This window comes from Gadus macrocephalus, chromosome 9 (genome assembly GCF_031168955.1).
Source record: "Gadus macrocephalus chromosome 9, ASM3116895v1".
Classification (NCBI taxonomy): domain Eukaryota; kingdom Metazoa; phylum Chordata; class Actinopteri; order Gadiformes; family Gadidae; genus Gadus; species Gadus macrocephalus.
Window position 1 is genome coordinate 9,354,166 of NC_082390.1, and position 18,335 is coordinate 9,372,500.

Consider the following 18,335-nt stretch of genomic DNA (forward strand, 5'->3'; position numbering starts at 1 on the left):
GAGGTGCCTCATACCTCCCTGACACCTCAGTAAAGTTGCAGGCCCCTACCCCCCTGAGGTACCCCCTACCTCACTGAGGGTGTAGGGATGGTCCTGGTCCTCTCTGAGGTACCCCCTACCTCACTGAGGGTGAACAGACGGTCCTGGTCCCCCCTGAGGTACCCCCTACCTCACTGAGGGTGTAGGGACGGTCCTGGTCCCCCCTGAGGTACCCCCTACCTCACTGAGGGTGTAGGGATGGTCCTGGTCCTCTCTGAGGTACCCCCTACCTCACTGAGGGTGAAGAGACGGTCCTGGTCCCCCCTGAGGTACCCCCTACCTCACTGAGGGTGTAGGGATGGTCCTGGTCCTCTCTGAGGTACCCCCTACCTCACTGAGGGTGAAGAGACGGTCCTGGTCCCCCCTGAGGTACCCCCTACCTCACTGAGGGTGTAGGGATGGTCCTGGTCCTCTCTGAGGTACCCCCTACCTCACTGAGGGTGAAGAGACGGTCCTGGTCCCCCCTGAGGTACCCCCTACCTCACTGAGGGTGTAGGGATGGTCCTGGTCCTCTCTGAGGTACCCCCTACCTCACTGAGGGTGAAGAGACGGTCCTGGTCCTGGGCTCTCCGCCTCAACATTCCCATTCTCCCCGCAGATTCCTGCAGCAGCGGCTGAAGAAGGCGGTGCCGTACTACCGCATGAAGCTCATCGTGGTGGGAAACCCCGGCAGCGGGAAGACCGCCCTGATCCAGCAGCTGATGAAGGCCAAGCGACCGCAGAAGACCCCCCGCCCCGGGACCAGCACCGCCGGCCTGCGGGTCCTGGACTGGACTCTACGGGAGCGGGACCAGAAGAGCATGGTGCTCAACGTGTGGGACTTCTCAGGTATGGGGCGGAGGCGTGGCAAACCCCTACAGTACTCGTTCATTGCGGGAAGCTGTACCGTAGACGTTCCATCAATGGATCAGAGTCTTTGCGTTGACCTTGTTAATATTGTGGGAACAGGTACACTGTACACAAGGTCACCTCCTTAAAAGTAAAAAAAAAAAGAGATACATCGATAATTCTCCATTGAGATATTTTTCAATGTTTTTTACAAACTGTGTTGTATTCACGTGTACTCTGGCATCCTCATGCATCAGCTGCAGAAACCTTCAACAAATCTTCCATTGGCACAGTAAAGATAGTGGTTAAATACCTATCATGTGTACTGTATCTTTTAAATACCTATCATGTGTACTGTACCGTTGAAGTACCTCTCATGTGTACGGTATCTTTAAATACCGCCTATCTTTCCTGTACCTTTAAATGCCTCCCGTCCGTCCTGTACCTGTACCTAAATGCCTCCTCTCTCTTTATTGGCCGCTATGTGGCTGCAGGGGGAGAGGAGTTCAGCGGCTCCCATCCCCACTTCCTGACCCCCAGGGCCGTGTACCTGGTGGTGTACGACCTCAGCAAGGGACCCAGCCAGGTGGAGGCCCTAAAACCCTGGCTCTTCACCATCAAGGTGACACTCACTCACTCACTCACTCACTCACTCACTCACTCACTCACTCACTCACTCACTCACTCACTCACTCACTCACTCACTCACTCACTCACTCACTCACTACCTCAGTCCCTACCTCACTCACTAATTCAGTCACGTGCACAAACGAACCATCACTCACTCACTCACTCACTCACTCACTCACTCACTCACTCACTCACTCACTCACTCACTCACTCACCATCATCACTCACTCACTCACTCACTCACTCACCATCACTTACTCACTTTCTCACTCACTTACTCGCTCTCTCAACACTCACCCTCAATCAACATTCCCTCACTCACCATCATCACCATCTCACTGACACACCATCATTCACTCACTCACTCACCATCATCACTACCTCAATAACTCGCCATCACCCAGTCAGTGCCAGCGTCCAGTCCTGACGTTGTCTATGCCCCCGGTCTCCAGGAGGTGGCGCCACTGTCCCCGGTGCTGCTGGTGGGGACGCACGCCGACGCCAGCGAGGACAGCGCCGTGCAGGCCTGCCTGGCCGCCGTCCGCCAGGAGCTGCTGAGCCACCAGGGCTTCCCCGTCATCAGGGACCACCACGCCGTGGGGGCCGGCGAGGACACCGACGCCCTGGCCCGGCTCCGCAAGTCCATCGCCCGAGAGGCCGCCGGGTTCAAGGTGGGCAGCGCCGCTAAAGAGTGAACGGGGAGATGAGGCTGCAGGGCGAACAGGGGAGCTGATTCTTAAGAACCGGAAGAACCTAAAGCTAAGCGCTAAAAAGTGAACCGCAAACCGCTAATGCGATAAAAACAGAAAACAATAATACGACAACAAAACCAAAACCATTTTCGTTGTATTTTTATTGTGTTTCCAAAAAAGTAATTGTTGTTGTTGATTTTTATCTCCCCTCTGGGCCTGGGAGAAGTGTACGGTGCTAGACGCTAAAGCACTAAATGCTGATTCGCTAGCCTCTGCCCACCCTGCTGCCAGGTGCTGGGCCAGCCGGTGATGGGCCAGCTGGTCCCTGAGAGCTACGTGGAGCTGCAGCGTCTGGTGCTGCAGGAGAGGGCCCGGGCCACGCCCGACTTCCCCGTGCTGCGGCACGCCGACCTCCTGCTGCTCCTGCAGGAGAGCCAGCTGCAGCTGGAGGAGGCGGAGCTTCCCCACGCCGTCCACTTCCTGAGCGAGGCCGGTGAGCTCGGGCAAACTTTATCGATTCGTGGCAATTTACACACACGACGCGACACAGCGAGCGGAACCAATGACGTCGCCATGACGATGATGACACCATGACGACGATGAAGTCATTGATAAAATGGGTTGGTATGTTTAAATGGCTAAATGACCACAATAACCAAGGTATTTCTTCGTGTCTCTGTCTGCTAGGGGTGCTGCTGCACTTCGAGGATCCGGTGCTGCAGCTCCGGGGGCTGTACTTCATCGACCCCCAGTGGCTCTGCAACATCATCTCCCAGGTGAGGATCACCCTCTTGGGAACAGCAGATACATACTCACTCACTCACTGTCACACTCACTCACTCACTCACTCACTCACTCACTCACTCACTCACTCACTCACTCACTCACTCACTCACTCACTCACTCACTCACTCACTCACTCAGACACTCACTCACTCACTCACTCACTCACTCACTCACTTAGACACTCACTCAGACACTCACTCAGACTTTCAGTGTCACTCTTATATCACTCACTCTTACACTCACACACCCCCAACCCACCCCCACACACTCCCACTCCCACCCTGACGACTCCCCCTTGCCGTCCCCAGAAGCTGCCCCTGCGCAGCATGGGCGTGTGGGAGCACCCTAAGGGCGTCCTGCAGCGCTCCCTGGTGGAGAGGCTGCTGCTGGAGGGCAGCTGCTTCCCCCGCACCCACCTGGCCCCTCTCTTCAGGCTGCTGGTCCGCTTCCAGATAGCCCTGCCCTGCGGAGACGACCAGCTGCTGGTGCCCTCCAGGTGGGGCCCCCCTCCTCCTCTCATGTCCTAGGACTCTCACAAGCACACTTTAAAGAACGCCTCTTACGCCCCCCCTCCCAGCCTGTCGGAGGACCGGCCCGCCATCGAGCTGCCCCACTGCGAGCACTCGGAGGTGATGGTGCGGCTCTACGAGATGCCCTACTTCCCCCTGGGCTTCTGGCCGCGGCACATCAACCGGCTGCTGGAGGTCTCGTCCCAGCTGCTCGGTGGCACGGGTACGTACCCACCGTAACCCCCGCTGTCTGTCTGTCTGTCTGTCTGTCTGTCTGTCTGTCTGTCTGTCTGTCTGTCTGTCTGTCTGTGTGCTCTTTCGTGTATGTGTCTGTGTGTGTGTGCGCGCTAATGCATGTGTGTGTGTGTGCGCTCATGTATGTGGTCCGTGTGTGTCTGTGTGAATTCATGTTTGTGTGTGTGTGTGTGTACGTGTGTGTGTGTGTTCCAGATAAAGCTATGCGTGCTAACAGGATCTACTGGCGTCGCGGCGTGTACCTGAGCTGGTCTCCAGACGCCTACTGCCTGGTGGAGGCCGCCTCTCTGGAGGACAGCCCCTCCAGCTTCATGAAGGTCACCGTGCCCTGCTCACAGAGAGGTGCACGCACTCACACACTCTCAGCGCCCTGCACAGCCATGACACCTCTGTACCCCGCTTAGGTCTGGGTTCAGCAGACGAAGGGAGACAGACCCGTCAAAGACTATGATCACAGTAGGATTACAGTAGGACTACAATCTAATGTAGGAAACTGAGATATGAGGTCACAAAGTATTTAAAATGGGGTCACGTTCCGAACATAACAATCATCGTCCTGCCTCATCCTCACTCTCTTCCTTCTCCATCTCCCCCTCCCTCTCCTCCACCTCCCCTCTCCTCCTCCTCCTCCTCCCTCTCCTCCTCCTCCTCCCTCTCCTCCTCCCCCTCCCTCTCCTCCTCCTCCTCCTCCTCGTCCCCCAGGTCGTGTGCTCCTGGGCCAGGTGGTGGACCACGTGGACTCCCTGCTCGAGGAGTGGTTCCCGGGTCTCATGAACACGGACATCCACGGCAGCGGGGAGGCGCTGCTGAAGAAGTGGGCTCTCTACAGCTTCAGGGACGGGGAGGAGAGGGTGAAGGTCCTGCTGGAGGACCTGCTCACACTCTACAACAACGGTCAGCCCCCCCCCCCCCCCCCCCCCCCCCTCTATCTCTCTCTGTGTCTCTGGTGGAACCCGTCTGTGTGGGGGCGGCCTGTGGCTCAGGAGGTAGAGAGGGTTGGCTGGTAACCAGAAGGTTGCTAGTTCGATCCCCGGCTCCTCCTAGCCGAGTGTTGAGGCGTCCCTGAGCAAGACACCTCACCCTAACTGCCCCCGACGAGCTGGCTGTGGCCCTGCGTGGCTGACACCGCCGTCGGTGTGTGAATGTTTGGATGAACGGGTGAATGTTGGGCAATATTGTAAAGCGCTTTGAGTGGCCACTGGTTAGAAAAGGGCTTCCCATGTGTATGTGGCTGTGGTTCAGCAGCCCAGCACAAATAATCCAGTTAAGGGACCAGTTAATGGCCGGGGGGCAGTTGGTCCCTTAACTGGATTGTTCCTCCTCTCTGAAGGCACAAAATGCAACTGCTACAGCCGCCGCTACATCCATCTCCTCTGCCCCGAACTGATTCAGTTAAGCCTCGTTGGCCCCGGGCGGTTCCTGACAGCGTAGCCTTAATACTGTTAAAGGGATGGACGGTTGAAATGAATGTGTCAATATCAGACCGTTGTATTATTAGAATGTAATCCTGTCCTTAATGTATTGTAAGGTTTAGGGTCCGGCGTGTGTTGCCATGTGTAAAGGTTCATATCGAATGACAAAGGGAGGGCAGGGAAAGCTGCCCGGTAGCCCCTCTAACCCCCGTCTGAATACACTGTGGGGGTTTCACAATGCTCACTGCTTAGCCCTAGGCTAGCGTTAGCCCTAGGCTAGCGTTAGCCCTAGGCTAGCGTTAGCCCTAGGCTGGCGTTAGCCCCAGGCTAGCGTTAGCCCTAGGCTGGCGTTAGCCCCAGGCTGGCGTTAGCCCCAGGCTGGCGTTAGAGCCAGGCTAGCGTTAGCGCTAGGCTGGCTTTAGCCCCAGGCTGGCGTTAGCCCCAGGTTGGCGTTAGCCCCAGGTTGGCGTTAGAACCAGGCTAGCGTTAGCGCTAGGCTAACGTTAGCCCCAGGCTACGATAGTCCAGAGCTTACTTGCTCATGTTCACATACAGGTTCCATGTTTAATACACGTCCTCCTAAGTATCCATCCTTTCCGTTGCCTTGATGATGCCGTCTTTCCCCCGCCGAGGCAGACTTCCTGCTGGTGGACCCCGAGGACCCCCGCTGCACCCTGCCCGTCTCCCAGGTGGCCCCGGACCTGGTCCTGAGCGACCAGCCCGCTTGGACCCTGCTGGACCACGAGGCTCTGGAGGTGGACCTCTCCAAGGACAACCTGCTAGGTTGGGGCAGTCCCACGAATGATTGATCATGTCTGTTGCGTTATTTCTAGAAGAAAGTGGTCCAATCCTTGGTCGCTTTTAACTCACTTTATTTGTTAAAGTAGGCATGTTTCGGTATGGTAACTATGAAGCTTAAGGGAGGGAATTGTATCTAACGCGTGCGAGGGACAATATCGTGAGCTTCAAGCCACGGGCTTAAGCCCGGTTCTCTCTGCGGTTACCTATAGTCTCTCTCCTCTCCCCTTGAATCCCCCGCTATTGCCCGTCAAGTGGCCGTGGCCTATTTGAAGTGGGCGTGGCCTATGTGACGTATTAGCCTCGGCTTCCTCACCTGTCTGAGGTGCTGCCTTCTGTGGATGGAGTAGCTATTGCAGCCTTCAGTAAGGTCCTGCTCCCCTTGTGGCTATGTACAGTATTTACGGCTTATATGTTCGGTCCTGCTTCCTAATGGCTATGTGGGGGCAGCTTATGTGCTTAAAATACGTAACATGTCTGGGGGGGACGATGCGGTTAGCGCTAGGCTGTAACACAGGAAGAGGTTCCACAAACGTCCAGAGAAAGAGAAACACAGATGACAAACAGTCATTCTTATGTTTGTTGTTATTGTTGATATGTTATCAATCAGACTATTGCCTATTGGCGTGGGCTTAGCTCAGGAGGCGGAGCAGGGTGACTTGTGACCGGAAGGTTGACAGTTCAATCCCTGTCTCGAGGTGTCCTTGGCTGTTCCTGGCTCATGATCTACATTCATTCATTCTCTGGTCCCCCTCAATCTTTTCACCCCGGGGGGTCTCGTGTGTGTGCAGGAAACGGGGGCTTTGGGACGGTGTACCGCGGGGTCTACAAGAACGAGGAGGTGGCCGTGAAGATGTTCAACAAGCACGCCTCTGAGCTGTACGTCCACCGGCTGCTCAGACAGGTAGGACCGGCTTCAGGTCACAGGTTGGACGGTCTCTGAGATCAACGAGGGTAAGCCCTGGGCCGTCTGCCCCTCCTGCCATAACCCTGGTCCATCCCTCTGCCCCCCCCCTAGGAGCTGGTGGTGCTGGGGCGCCTCCACCACCCAAGCCTGGTGGGGCTGCTGGCGGCCGGGGTTTCCCCCAGGGTCCTGGTCATGGAGCTGGCTCCGCGGGGGTCCCTCGACTCCCTGTTTGAGCACCTGAACCAGAAGCTGCAGCACCGGATCGCCCTGCAGGTGGCTGACGGACTGAGGTACGCCTGGGCCTACTGGGTCTACTGGGTCTACTGGGTCTCCTGGGTCTACTGGGTCTCCTGGGTCTCCTGGGTCTACTGGGTCTACTGGGTCTACTGGGTCTCCTGGGTCTACTGGGTCTACTGGGTCTCCTGGGTCTACTGGGTCTACTGGGTCTACTGGGTCACCTGGGTCACCTGGGTCTACTGGGTCTCCTGGGTCTACTGGGTCTCCCCACGTCGGGAACCCAGCAGTCCTACTGTGTTACAGCAGAACCTCTGGTCCAGCAGTCCTACTGTGTTACAGCAGAACCTCTGGTCCAGCAGTCCTACTGTGTTACAGCAGAACCTCTGGTCCATCAGCAGTCCTACTGTGTTACAGGAGAACCTCTGGTCCATCAGCAGTCCTACTGTGTTACAGCAGTACTCTAAAACATTTATCATTATAACGCCATTACACAACGACGGTACTAGATTAAAAAAAAGGGCAACATTTCGCTGTTGGCCATTACCATGCCATGGGGATATCACATCCCTTTACATGCCTTCCTACAACTCTCTCGCCCAAGACATTTATATAGATTTTTATTCTCGTATTCTCATTTGTTTTCTAGCTGAAACAGGTGGTCGACTGATCAGTTCAACAATGATAAGCGATGGATATTTGCAGTGCACGCTCGTGTTCTGACTTTTGGTCTGATGCCTCCTCAGGTACCTCCACTCGGCCATGATCATCTACCGGGACCTGAAGCCGCACAACGTCCTGATCTTCAACCTCAAGAGCAACTCGGACATCATCGCCAAGATCACAGACTACGGCATCGCCCAGTACTGCTGCAGCATGGGCGTCCGCAGCGCCGAGGGGACCCCAGGTGTTATGCTACGTCAGGCTACGCTACACCATGCTACACTACATCCTGATAGGCTGCATCGTACTTGGCTGCATCGTGCTAGGCTACGTACTGCTACACTGCATACTGCTACACTACATCTTGCTAGGCTGCATCATTCTAGGCTGCATCGTGATAGGCTGCGTCATGCTAGGCTACATGTGCTAAGCTACATCCTGTAAGGCTACATCATGGCAGGCTGCTTCATGCATGGCCACATCGTGCTAGGCTGCATCCTGCCCGGCTACATCGTGCTAGGCTACATCGTACCATTAGACGTGTTGTTAATGGAGTGTTCTCCATTCGTCACGTTATTACATATTTGATTTGATTGAGGAAACCTCTCGACGTAACAGAACACCCCACCTTGGCTGACTGCTGTTGTCTTCCTAACCCAGGGTTCAGGGCCCCTGAGGTGGCGCGGGGCAACGTGGTGTACAACCAGCAGGCGGATGTCTTCTCCTTCGGCCTCTTCCTGTACGACCTGCTGACCTGCGGCCAGCGCATCTCCGACGGCGTGAAGTTCCCCAGCGAGTTCGACGAGATCGTGGTGCAGGGGAAGCTGCCAGGTAGCCCCTCTGACCCCCGTCTGAATACACTGTGGGCCCACTGCCTAGCCCTTGGCAAGCGTTAGCCCACGGCTAGCATTAGCTCTAGGCTAGCGTAAGCCCTAGGCTAGTGTTAGCCCTATGCTAGTGTTGGCCCTAGGCTAGCGTTAGCCCCAGGCTAGTGTTAGAATGAGGCTAGTGTTGGCCCCAATCTAGTATTAAAATTAGGCTGGTATAAGCCCTATGCTAGCGTTAGCCCTTGGCTAGCTTAGCCCAAGGCTACAGCTTACTTGCGCATGCTCACACACAGGGTCCATGTTTACACTTGGGCTAACTTAAGTGTGAAAGCCCTTAATGTCAGCATAAGATGACCCAACAACACGCACATTTTTCATGACACACTAACACACATGCTAGTGTGTCCAGTTCAATGTGAGAGATAACGACCCAAATAGGATTTATATTCAGAGATACTTGCTAGCTATGGTGCTAATGTAGCCGGTTAAGAGTCAGAGATACTTGCTAGCTAGGTTGCTATAGTTCTGTGTCTAGTTCTAGTTCTAGTCAGTGCTGACTGCCTACAGGGTGCTGGGGGTCTGACGGGGTGCTGAGGGTCTGACAGGGTGCTGGGGGTCTGACGGGGTGCTGAGGGTCTGACAGGGTGCTGGGGGTCTGACGGGGTGCTGGGGGTCTGACGGGGTGCTGGGGGTCTGACAGGGTGCTGGGGGTCTGACGGGGTGCAGGAGGGTCTGACAGGGTGCTGGGGGTCTGACAGGGTGCTGGGGGTCTGACAGGGTGCTGGGGGTCTGACGGGGTGCAGGAGGGTCTGACAGGGTGCTGAGGGTCTGACAGGGTGCTGAGGGTCTGACAGGGTGCTGGGGGTCTGACGGGGTGCAGGAGGGTCTGACGGGGTGCAGGAGGGTCTGACGGGGTGCAGGGGGTCTGACAGGGTGCTGGGGGTCTGACGGGGTGCAGGAGGGTCTGACAGGGTGCTGGGGGTCTGACGGGGTGCAGGAGGGTCTGACAGGGTGCTGGGGGTCTGACGGGGTGCTGGGGGTCTGACAGGGTGCTGGGGGTCTGACGGGGTGCTGGGGGTCTGACGGGGTGCAGGAGGGTCTGACAGGGTGCTGGGGGTCTGACGGGGTGCAGGAGGGTCTGACAGGGTGCTGGGGGTCTGACGGGGTGCTGGGGGTCTGACGGGGTGCAGGAGGGTCTGACAGGGTGCTGAGGGTCTGACAGGGTGCTGGGGGTCTGACGGGGTGCAGGAGGGTCTGACAGGGTGCAGGAGGGTCTGACAGGGTGCTGGGGGTCTGACAGGGTGCTGGGGGTCTGACGGGGTGCAGGAGGGTCTGACAGGGTGCTGGGGGTCTGACGGTCTCCGTTCCTCCCCCCCAGACCCGATCCAGCACTACGGCGCCCCCCCCTGGCCCGCCCTCCAGGCGCTGATGAAGCAGTGCCTGGAGGAGGGGCCCCAGGACCGGCCCACGTCGGACCAGGTCAGAGGACGGCTTCAGCCTCAACTCATTTATGTTTACATTTACATTCAGGGCATTCAGCAGACGCTTTCATCCAAAGAGACTTACAATGAGTATAGATGTCATAGAAAGAGAAACAACAATATATCTCTGTCGGTACAGTAAGGATGTTCATAGAACCAAGTGCTAAGGTTAACCCGTTCCGCGTATTCAACAAAGATAGCTAGGATAAGATGCTACAAGATGCTAAGTACTGTTTTAAAGTGCAAGGACGTACAACTTACAATAATTGCGTACACTAAATGCCAGGACGTACAACATACAATAAGTGTGTACATTAAGTGCCAGTCTCAGTCCAAGGTTATAGCATCGCCCCCAAAAGGGCTAAAATAGTGCAATTGGCGCATATCATTTGTGTTTCACTAAGAAATCACAACACATCAAAGGGCTTTGCAGGCCACATTATAGGACCCCCCCCCCCATCAAGCCCTAAACCCTCTCAAGTCGAGGGATAATCTCTCTAAAGGACCAGGGAACTGATTTTAAGAATGCTGTCACGAAATGATCCCATGTGACTACTATTACGCACACTTCCTGCTACTTACTGTGTGTTTGTGTTTGTGTGCTCACTCATGTATGTGTTTGTGTGTGTGTGTTTGTATGTGCGCTCTTGTGTGTGTGTGTGTGTGTGTGTGTGTGTGTGTGTGTGTGTGTGTGTGTGTGTGTGTGTGTGTGTGTGTGTGTGTGTGTGTGTGTGTGTGTGTGTGTGTGTGTGTGTGTGTGTGTGTGTGTGTGTGTCCAGCTGTTTGACAGGCTGAACTCGGGGGAGATGCTGGGTCTGCTGAGGGAGGTGGTGACTCCGGGGGCGGCCGAGTGCCTGGTGGTGGACCCGGGGGGGGCGGGCGGAGGTCCGGACCCCGGCCCCAGGGCCTATCTGGGGGGAGGCAGCAGCACCAAGAGAATAGGCTCCCTGACCACCATCCACCTGGACACCCAGACCACCTCCACACAGGTAGACCCCCACACAGGTAGACCCCCACACAGGTAGACCCCCACACAGGTAGACCCCCACACAGGTAGACCACCCCCACACAGGTAGACCCCCACACAGGTAGACCCCCACACAGCAGGTAGACCCCCACACAGGTAGACCCCCACACAGGTAGACCACCCCCACACAGGTAGACCCCCACGCAGGTAGACCCCCACACAGGTAGACCACCCCCACACAGGTAGACCCCCACACAGGTAGACCACCACACCGGTAGACCCCCACACAGGTAGACCCCCACACAGGTAGACCACCTCACAGGTAGACCACCTCACAGGTAGACCACCCCCACACAGGTAGACCACCACACAGGTAGACCACCCCCACACAGGTAGACCACCTCCACACAGGTAGACCACCACAGATGTAATGTTATATACCCTCCTCCCGCCCCTCAAAGGTGATTGACAGCAGCCCTGTCCTATGCCTGGTGAGCGTCCGGCCTCCAGGCGAGCTCTGTGATTGGCTGGTGGCGGGCACACAGGCCGGCTCTCTGGTGGTGATCAGCGGGCGAGACGCAGCGACGCGACACAACCTGCAGGGGGTCTCCGACGCCGTCACCTCGCTGTTCTTCCACACACACCCACCACGCACGTGAGCGCACGCGCACACACACACACACACACACACACACACACACACACACACACACACACACACACACACACACACACACACACACACACACACACACACACACACACACACACACACACACACACACACACACACACACACACACACACACACACACACACACAGACCAGCCCGGTGTACGAGTTCACATGTCTTTACCTCCTCAGCCAGAGGAGGAGCTACTTGTTGGTGGGCTCAGCCGACGGGACCCTCAGCGTTTTTGAGGACTCAGCGCTCACAGTAAGGAGGGGGGAGGCTGTTACTGCTACGCTGTGCCTCACTACACTAGCTCGTCCCCGAGCTGTGCCATTTGTTATATCTAAGTGGTGGGGCCGACTAGCCTACCAGCTCTGAGTAACCCCCCCCCCCTCCTCTCAGCAGGCCGATGGCCAGCCAGTCAAGATCCTCCGTGTGGGCAGCGTGGACACGCCCCTGGTCTGTCTCGGCCAATCGGGGCACTCGCTGGACCGCGGCACGGTGTGGGCGGGCTGCGGGAGCCGAGTGCTCTCGTTCTCGGCGGACTACGAGGTCACCCGAACCCTGGACACCAGACCCCCCCTGGAGTGAGTGACGCCGGGGGCAGGGGGCACGGGACACGCCCCCAAACACTGGGAGGCAGAATCCAGCCGTTAATTAATTAATCAATTAGGATTAGGGCCGGTTTACTGGCTGGCCTTGACCGTGTGTGTGTGTGTGTGTGTGTGTGTGTGTGTGTGTGTGTGTGTGTGTGTGTGTGTGTGTGTGTGTGTGTGTGTGTGTGTGTGTGTGTGTGTGTGTGTGTGTGTGTGTGTGTGTGTGTGTGTGTGTGCCCCTGCAGGCAGCAGCGGTCCTCCAGCTGTGTCTCCCGCCTGGCGGTGGATAACCAGGTGTACGTGAGCACGGCCCGCGGCCACACGCTGACCGTCTGGGACAGGAGGAGCCAGCGGCTGCTGGACTCCATCGACGTAGCCCAGCTCATCAGGTACACACACACACACACACACACACACACACACACACACACACACACACACACACACACACACACACACACACACACACACACACACACACACACACACACACACACACCTTATCAGGTACACACAATTGTTCTCTACAGATGCCACCAAACTAAACCCCTCGTCGTTCTCTTTTCGTTGTTTTCTTTCTTCCCTCCCTCCCTCCCCCTCCCCTCCCCGCTCTCCCCCCCCCCCCCCCAGACAGGGCAGCCGGGCTCCCATGGAGGGCCCCACCAGGGACCGCTCCTCGTCCTGGGCCAGTGTGAAGGTGCTGCTGGTGCTGAACAGTGCCACCCTGTGGGTGGGCACCCAGGGGGGGCACCTGCTGCTGCTGGAGCTGGCTACCCACCAGGCGCTGCACGTGGTGCCCCCCCACTGCCTCTCTGTCCGCAGCATGGCCCCCGCCCTCATAGGTCCGTCTGACCACGTCCCCACGTTGTGGCTTTTTTTTTTTATCGATATAGAAAAACTTTTTTTATTACATTTATCTTTAATTTTCTTAAAATGTATTTTTATTAGCTTTTTATTCAATTATTTTAATATAAAAAAATACCTTGATAAATAGAAGGTATTATAATTTACTCTTTCTTAAATGCATTTATTTTTAAATGTATACGGCTATCTTTTTTGCCTTTTTTCATTAATATTTATTTTAAGTATTTTTATTGATTGTGAATTTTTAAGTATCATGTTTTTTTTTTTAAAGTATTTTATTTACAATTTTAGTAGTCTCACAAATGAGATCAGACACATGTTGAACCAGGGTCCTGCTGCCCCATGTTTAGTTTGTTTTACTTGTAATCACTCATATGGACGCGCTCCTCCACATCCACATGCTGCTTCAGAACGTGGTGTTCCTCGTCAATCACCTGGTTCCCCGGTTGTTAATCAATCAACCTTTGTGTGATCGGAACAGAAACCCTGAACCCCAACCGATTGGTCCTGGTCCTGGGAAGGAGAACCAGGAGAGACCGGAGCCTGTGGGGTGAGTCTGCCGCCCATAGATCAGGAGGTAGAGCGGGTCGGCTGGTAACCGGGAGGTTGCTAGTTCGATCCCCGGCTCCTCCTAGCTGTGGGTTGAGGTGTCCCTGAGCGAGACACCTCACCCTGACTGATCTGCCGAGCTGGCTGTCGCCCGGTGTGTCTGACTCCGCCGTCGGTGTGTGAATGTGTAAATGAATGGGTGAATGTTGGCATATATTTTAAAGCGCTTTAAGTGGCCACTAGTTAGAAAAGAGCTGTACCTGTCAGTTCAGTGATCTGACCCTGTGTCAGTACAGTGGGCTGAGCCTGGGTCTGTTCAGTGAGCTGACCCTGGGTCTGTTCAGTCAGCTGACCCTGTGTCAGTACAGTGGGCTGAGCCTGGGTCAGTCAGCTGACCCTGTACCTGTTCCGTGTCTGTCTGGCGGGTGGATGGTGGCTCCTCCCCCAGAGGACGAGTCAGTGCTGATGGTGTGGAGGGCCGCCCTCCCCCAGGAGGTGACGGAGCTGCGGCGGCACTGCGAGGTGCGGGCGGAGATCAAGGCCAAGATGAGAGAACAGCTCCGTCAGGACTGAACCCGCCGCTCAGTGAGTGATCAGCCCTTCTCCTGCTTACCTGTCTCACCTCCCAGTCCCTTCTTACCTGTCTCACCTCACCTGTCCCTTCCTACCTGTCTCACCTAACCTGTCCCTTCTTACCTGTCTCACCTCACTGTTTCCTTCTCACCTGTCCCTTCTTACCTGTCTCACCTAATCTGTCCCTTCTTACCTGTCTCACCTCACCTGTCCCTTCTTACCTGTCTCACCTAATCTGTCCCTTCTTACCTGTCTCACCTCACCTGTCCCTTCTTACCTGTCTCACCTAATCTGTCCCTTCTGACCTGTCTCACCTCACCTGTCCCTTCTTACCTGTCACACCTCACCTGTCCCCCCTCACATTTCCCCCATCTCTATTTACTCTGTAGCCATTGAGGTATTTGGCAGCAGACTCTTTGGTCCAGAAGCCTCTCAGGGTGAGCTCGGGTCCAGGTCTGAGGAACATCAGGGCGTGTACAGGGTGGCCTGTCGGTCAGACTGCAGACGTCGGGGATGGAACCCAGTTCCTCTCCACTGGTGGGAGTCGAAAATCCCCACCACAAAATAAGTTATCCGCTGTGAACCAAACCTTCTGCTCAGATGCAGACGCGTCGTCCTACGCGATGCCGGAGACCTCCGTCGTTTGGGGCGGTGGCTCCGTCACAGAGTGATGGAGGTGACGTAGCTCAGAGCTCAGCCAAACACTGTGACTTCCTTTAGATAATGTTTCGTGTTTTGTCCGCCGGTGATAAAGACGTTCATTGTAAGTCACCTCTACAGTTGTCCTTTAGATCCTATCCTTTACCTGTTTTAAGTTTAAAGGTGACATATTATACCACCAGGACACGCCCACTTGTGATGTCAGAAGAGGCAGATTGTCAAAACGGCTTGTAACGGCTAATCACACTCACACCTGTTTGTATAATATGTCACCTTTAATTATTTTAAGTATTGGTGTATTGGAGCATTGGAGTATTTGTGTGTTTACTTTGGTCAGGATTTTTTTTTTTTCTGTCTTGAAAATGTAGCTATAGCCGACTGTTTATGTGATTTATTTAATGATACAATACTACAAATTACACGTAATGATGACTAATCTCGTAGACAATAAGGTAAATGAAACTAGAGATACAGTTTACAATATAATTAATTAAAAATTGTAGTCTGGAGAGATAAATTGTAGTAGTTTAATTAAGATGAATAATTAAAAAGGTGCATACAATAATATACAAGTATTTTATCCCTTTTAACTTCTAACTAATCACTAGTTGGTTTGATCTGCTTCATTTGTTCTATCTCCACAGAACGCTTTCCATAAAGGGACAGAGTTCACACTACACACTAAAGAGAACTTCAATACACACTAAAGAAGACTCCTCCGGAAGCTATTGGTGGAGCGACTCACTGACATGGACCGCTGTGACTTTATCCTCCATGTCTCGGGAGTCCTCCTCATCGTTAGATGAAGGCTAACGGGCCGATGACCTCATCATCTCTGAAAAACCTGGAGCCCTTTTTATAAACGCTTTGATACTCTGGGAGCGGAACGGGATCTGAGCCTTTGACATGACTCCGGTGCGATCCAGGGATTATTTATCCTTCCGCTGGTTTCCTGTTGCTTTGTGTTTCCCGACGGCTTGTTGTTATGCAGTGCTGTGGATTGTCCTGACATGTTTTAAACAAATTTTTAATTGTATTTTATGTACCGTATCGACTCTTATCGTCTTCATAACATTAACTCTGTCCCACTAGAACTGGCGAATTAAAAAAATACGAGTTCCATTAGCAATTTTTTTTTAGACAATTGTGATTACATGAATGAATCGGCCGCCCTAAAACACTGCCACTCTCGTTCTATGGATGAGAAGAGTCTTTATAAGACCACATGTTTACATTCAGCGACCCAATGGGACGCAGACCGTAGCGTAAACCTGCTCTGTGATTGGTTGGCTGTAGGTGGGCACCTGATGGAGAACAGAGACACAACGACACCAGCAGCACCGTCAGCTCAGAGCGCTGCTCTTTAATCTCAGGGGCGGGGTCGGGGGTTAGGGTTCGGGGGGGGGGGGGGGGGGGGGGGGGGGCGCGGCATTACATTTTAAGCCATTTGATGGAAAGAGTATATACAGTTCGAGGACTCGATACATGACAGCATATTAGTACACGATACAAAAGAAAACCGGCATTAACATCCCCAGCACGTCTGAGCCATGGAAACACTGTCCTGATAACCAAATTATCCAGATAAATATATTTATAATATTTATATATTATATTTACAGAATACCTTAAATATACAACCACCGTGTATTCTATAAACAAATATAAATCATTTAGGCACAGATTTGTTGAGTTTTTTTTCTTCTTTGAATAATGACTGAATCGGTTTTCAACACGTTCAACATTTGTGTTTCTAGATCTTGATCTTCAGGTCTAAACCCTGGGGTTCAGGTCTAAACCCTGGGGTCCTAACCCTGGGGTTCAGGTCTAAACCCTGGGGTCCTAACCCTGGGGTTCAGGTCTTAACCCTGGGGTCTAAACCCGGGTCAAGGTCTAAGCCCTTGGGTCTAAGCCCTGGGGTTCAGGTCTAAACCCTGGGTTCAGGTCTTAACCCGGGGTTCAGGTCTAAGCCCTGGGGTCTAAACCCTGGATTCAGGTCTAAACCTGGGGTTCAGTTCTAAGCCCTTGGGTCTAAACCCTGGGTTCAGGTTTAACCCGGGGTTCAGGTCTTAGCCCTGGGGTCTAAACCCTGGATTCAGGTCTACACCCTGGGGTCTAAGCCCTGGTGTCTAAGCCTTGGGGTTCAGATCTAAACCCTGGGTTCAGGTTTAAACCCGGGGTTCAGGTCAAAGCCCTTGGGTCTAAACCCGGGGTTCAGGTCTAAGCCCTTGGGTCTAAACCCTGGGTTCAGTTCTGAACCCGGGGTTCAGGTCCAAGCCCTTGGGTCTAAACCCTTGGTTCAGGTCCAAACCCTGGGGTCTGAGAGCCGCTTGCTACGCAGGCCGGACCCTCGCGTAGACAGGACCCTTTCCTGGACCGGACCACGCCTTCGGGGGTCCTACACTAGCTACTCTTAAGTGACCTCAATGAGTCGATCCATGTCCCCCAATCGCCATCCTGCCGGCCGTCTATTGGTCGATTTCATCGTAGCCAATCAGAGCCGGCCCAGGGTGCTCCAGTGCTTCTATACCCGGTACATGTGGGCCAGTCCGGGTCACTTATGTACACCACCGTATTTACAACTGAACCCGGCGGCGGGTCCCGGGACCAAACCGCCCCGGGTCCTGGCCTTCTCTACAGAGGCCCTCTTCTTCAGACCACTAGGTGGCAGGAAGTAGGTCTGCCATTCGTTCACCTTATTGCTAACATCTACCCGACCGGGGGGGTCTGGGAGGGGAGGAGGACTGGGGGGGTGGACCTGGGGTCCGGACCTAGTTCCGGAGGGAGGTCTAGGGTAGGGCTGAACGATTGATCAAATTCAAATCGAAATCGCGATGTAATAGAACGCGGTATGCAAATCGCAAAGGATGTGATAAAAAGAGTGATTTGTTACGTTACTGACTGGAAATCAGCACGATTAATTTCTTTATTTTACAATTCAATAGTTAAATAAAGAAGTTAATAATATAAATTAATCTCAACACATCGGCCTGGCCTAAAGGAAAGAGCCGTTTATATCTTGACTGCTTCCAATGTTGTGTTGGTCATACTAAAGAATTTTTTTTTTTTTTATAATACACGACATTAGGAAGGTAGGTCGGCTTAGCTCAGGAGGTGGAGCCGTTGTCTTGTAACCGAAAGGTTACTAGTTCGATTCCCTAGCTGAGTGTTGATGTGTCCCTGGGCAAGACACTTAACCCTAACTGCTCCTGATGAGCTGGCTGTCGCCTTGCATGGTTGACTCTGCTGTCGGTGTGTCAATGTGTGTATTAACTGATGTTGCGATTATTTTGACCAATATTGCAATAGATCTTTTTGTTTTTGCAAATAGATTATTTCCCCAAATCGTTCAGCCCTAATCTAGTGTGAGGGGTCCAAGGAGGGAGGTATGG

The 18,335-nt window shown here is 54.0% G+C and overlaps 2 protein-coding genes across 3 annotated transcripts in view; one reads left to right on the forward strand and one right to left on the reverse strand.

Moving 5' to 3' along the window:
• The window catches only part of lrrk2 (leucine-rich repeat kinase 2), a 37,464-nt gene extending 20,837 nt beyond the window's left edge, over positions 1-16,627 (forward strand). The window contains exons 29-52 of one of the 2 annotated variants that reach the window (XM_060061614.1): positions 638-867; positions 1,362-1,489; positions 1,950-2,168; positions 2,481-2,682; positions 2,877-2,965; positions 3,284-3,471; positions 3,553-3,707; positions 3,935-4,081; positions 4,442-4,633; positions 5,788-5,934; positions 6,741-6,853; positions 6,968-7,146; positions 7,837-7,997; positions 8,414-8,584; positions 9,959-10,059; positions 10,841-11,050; positions 11,490-11,683; positions 11,893-11,965; positions 12,104-12,288; positions 12,543-12,686; positions 12,928-13,139; positions 13,643-13,711; positions 14,159-14,295; positions 15,588-16,627. In XM_060061614.1, coding sequence (XP_059917597.1) covers positions 638-867; positions 1,362-1,489; positions 1,950-2,168; positions 2,481-2,682; positions 2,877-2,965; positions 3,284-3,471; positions 3,553-3,707; positions 3,935-4,081; positions 4,442-4,633; positions 5,788-5,934; positions 6,741-6,853; positions 6,968-7,146; positions 7,837-7,997; positions 8,414-8,584; positions 9,959-10,059; positions 10,841-11,050; positions 11,490-11,683; positions 11,893-11,965; positions 12,104-12,288; positions 12,543-12,686; positions 12,928-13,139; positions 13,643-13,711; positions 14,159-14,283 — 3,634 coding nt within the window. In that variant the 3' untranslated portion in view covers positions 14,284-14,295; positions 15,588-16,627. The remainder of the gene's footprint in view (positions 1-637; positions 868-1,361; positions 1,490-1,949; positions 2,169-2,480; positions 2,683-2,876; positions 2,966-3,283; positions 3,472-3,552; positions 3,708-3,934; positions 4,082-4,441; positions 4,634-5,787; positions 5,935-6,740; positions 6,854-6,967; positions 7,147-7,836; positions 7,998-8,413; positions 8,585-9,958; positions 10,060-10,840; positions 11,051-11,489; positions 11,684-11,892; positions 11,966-12,103; positions 12,289-12,542; positions 12,687-12,927; positions 13,140-13,642; positions 13,712-14,158; positions 14,296-15,587) is intronic. The other variant, XM_060061615.1, reaches the window with a different exon arrangement.
• A 1,585-nt stretch (positions 16,628-18,212) lies between these two features.
• The window catches only part of slc6a15 (solute carrier family 6 member 15), an 18,385-nt gene continuing 18,262 nt past the window's right edge, over positions 18,213-18,335 (reverse strand). The window contains exon 12 of the mRNA XM_060061640.1: positions 18,213-18,335. This exon is cut by the window's right edge and continues 760 nt beyond it. The gene's annotated coding sequence lies outside the window, so the exon portion shown is untranslated.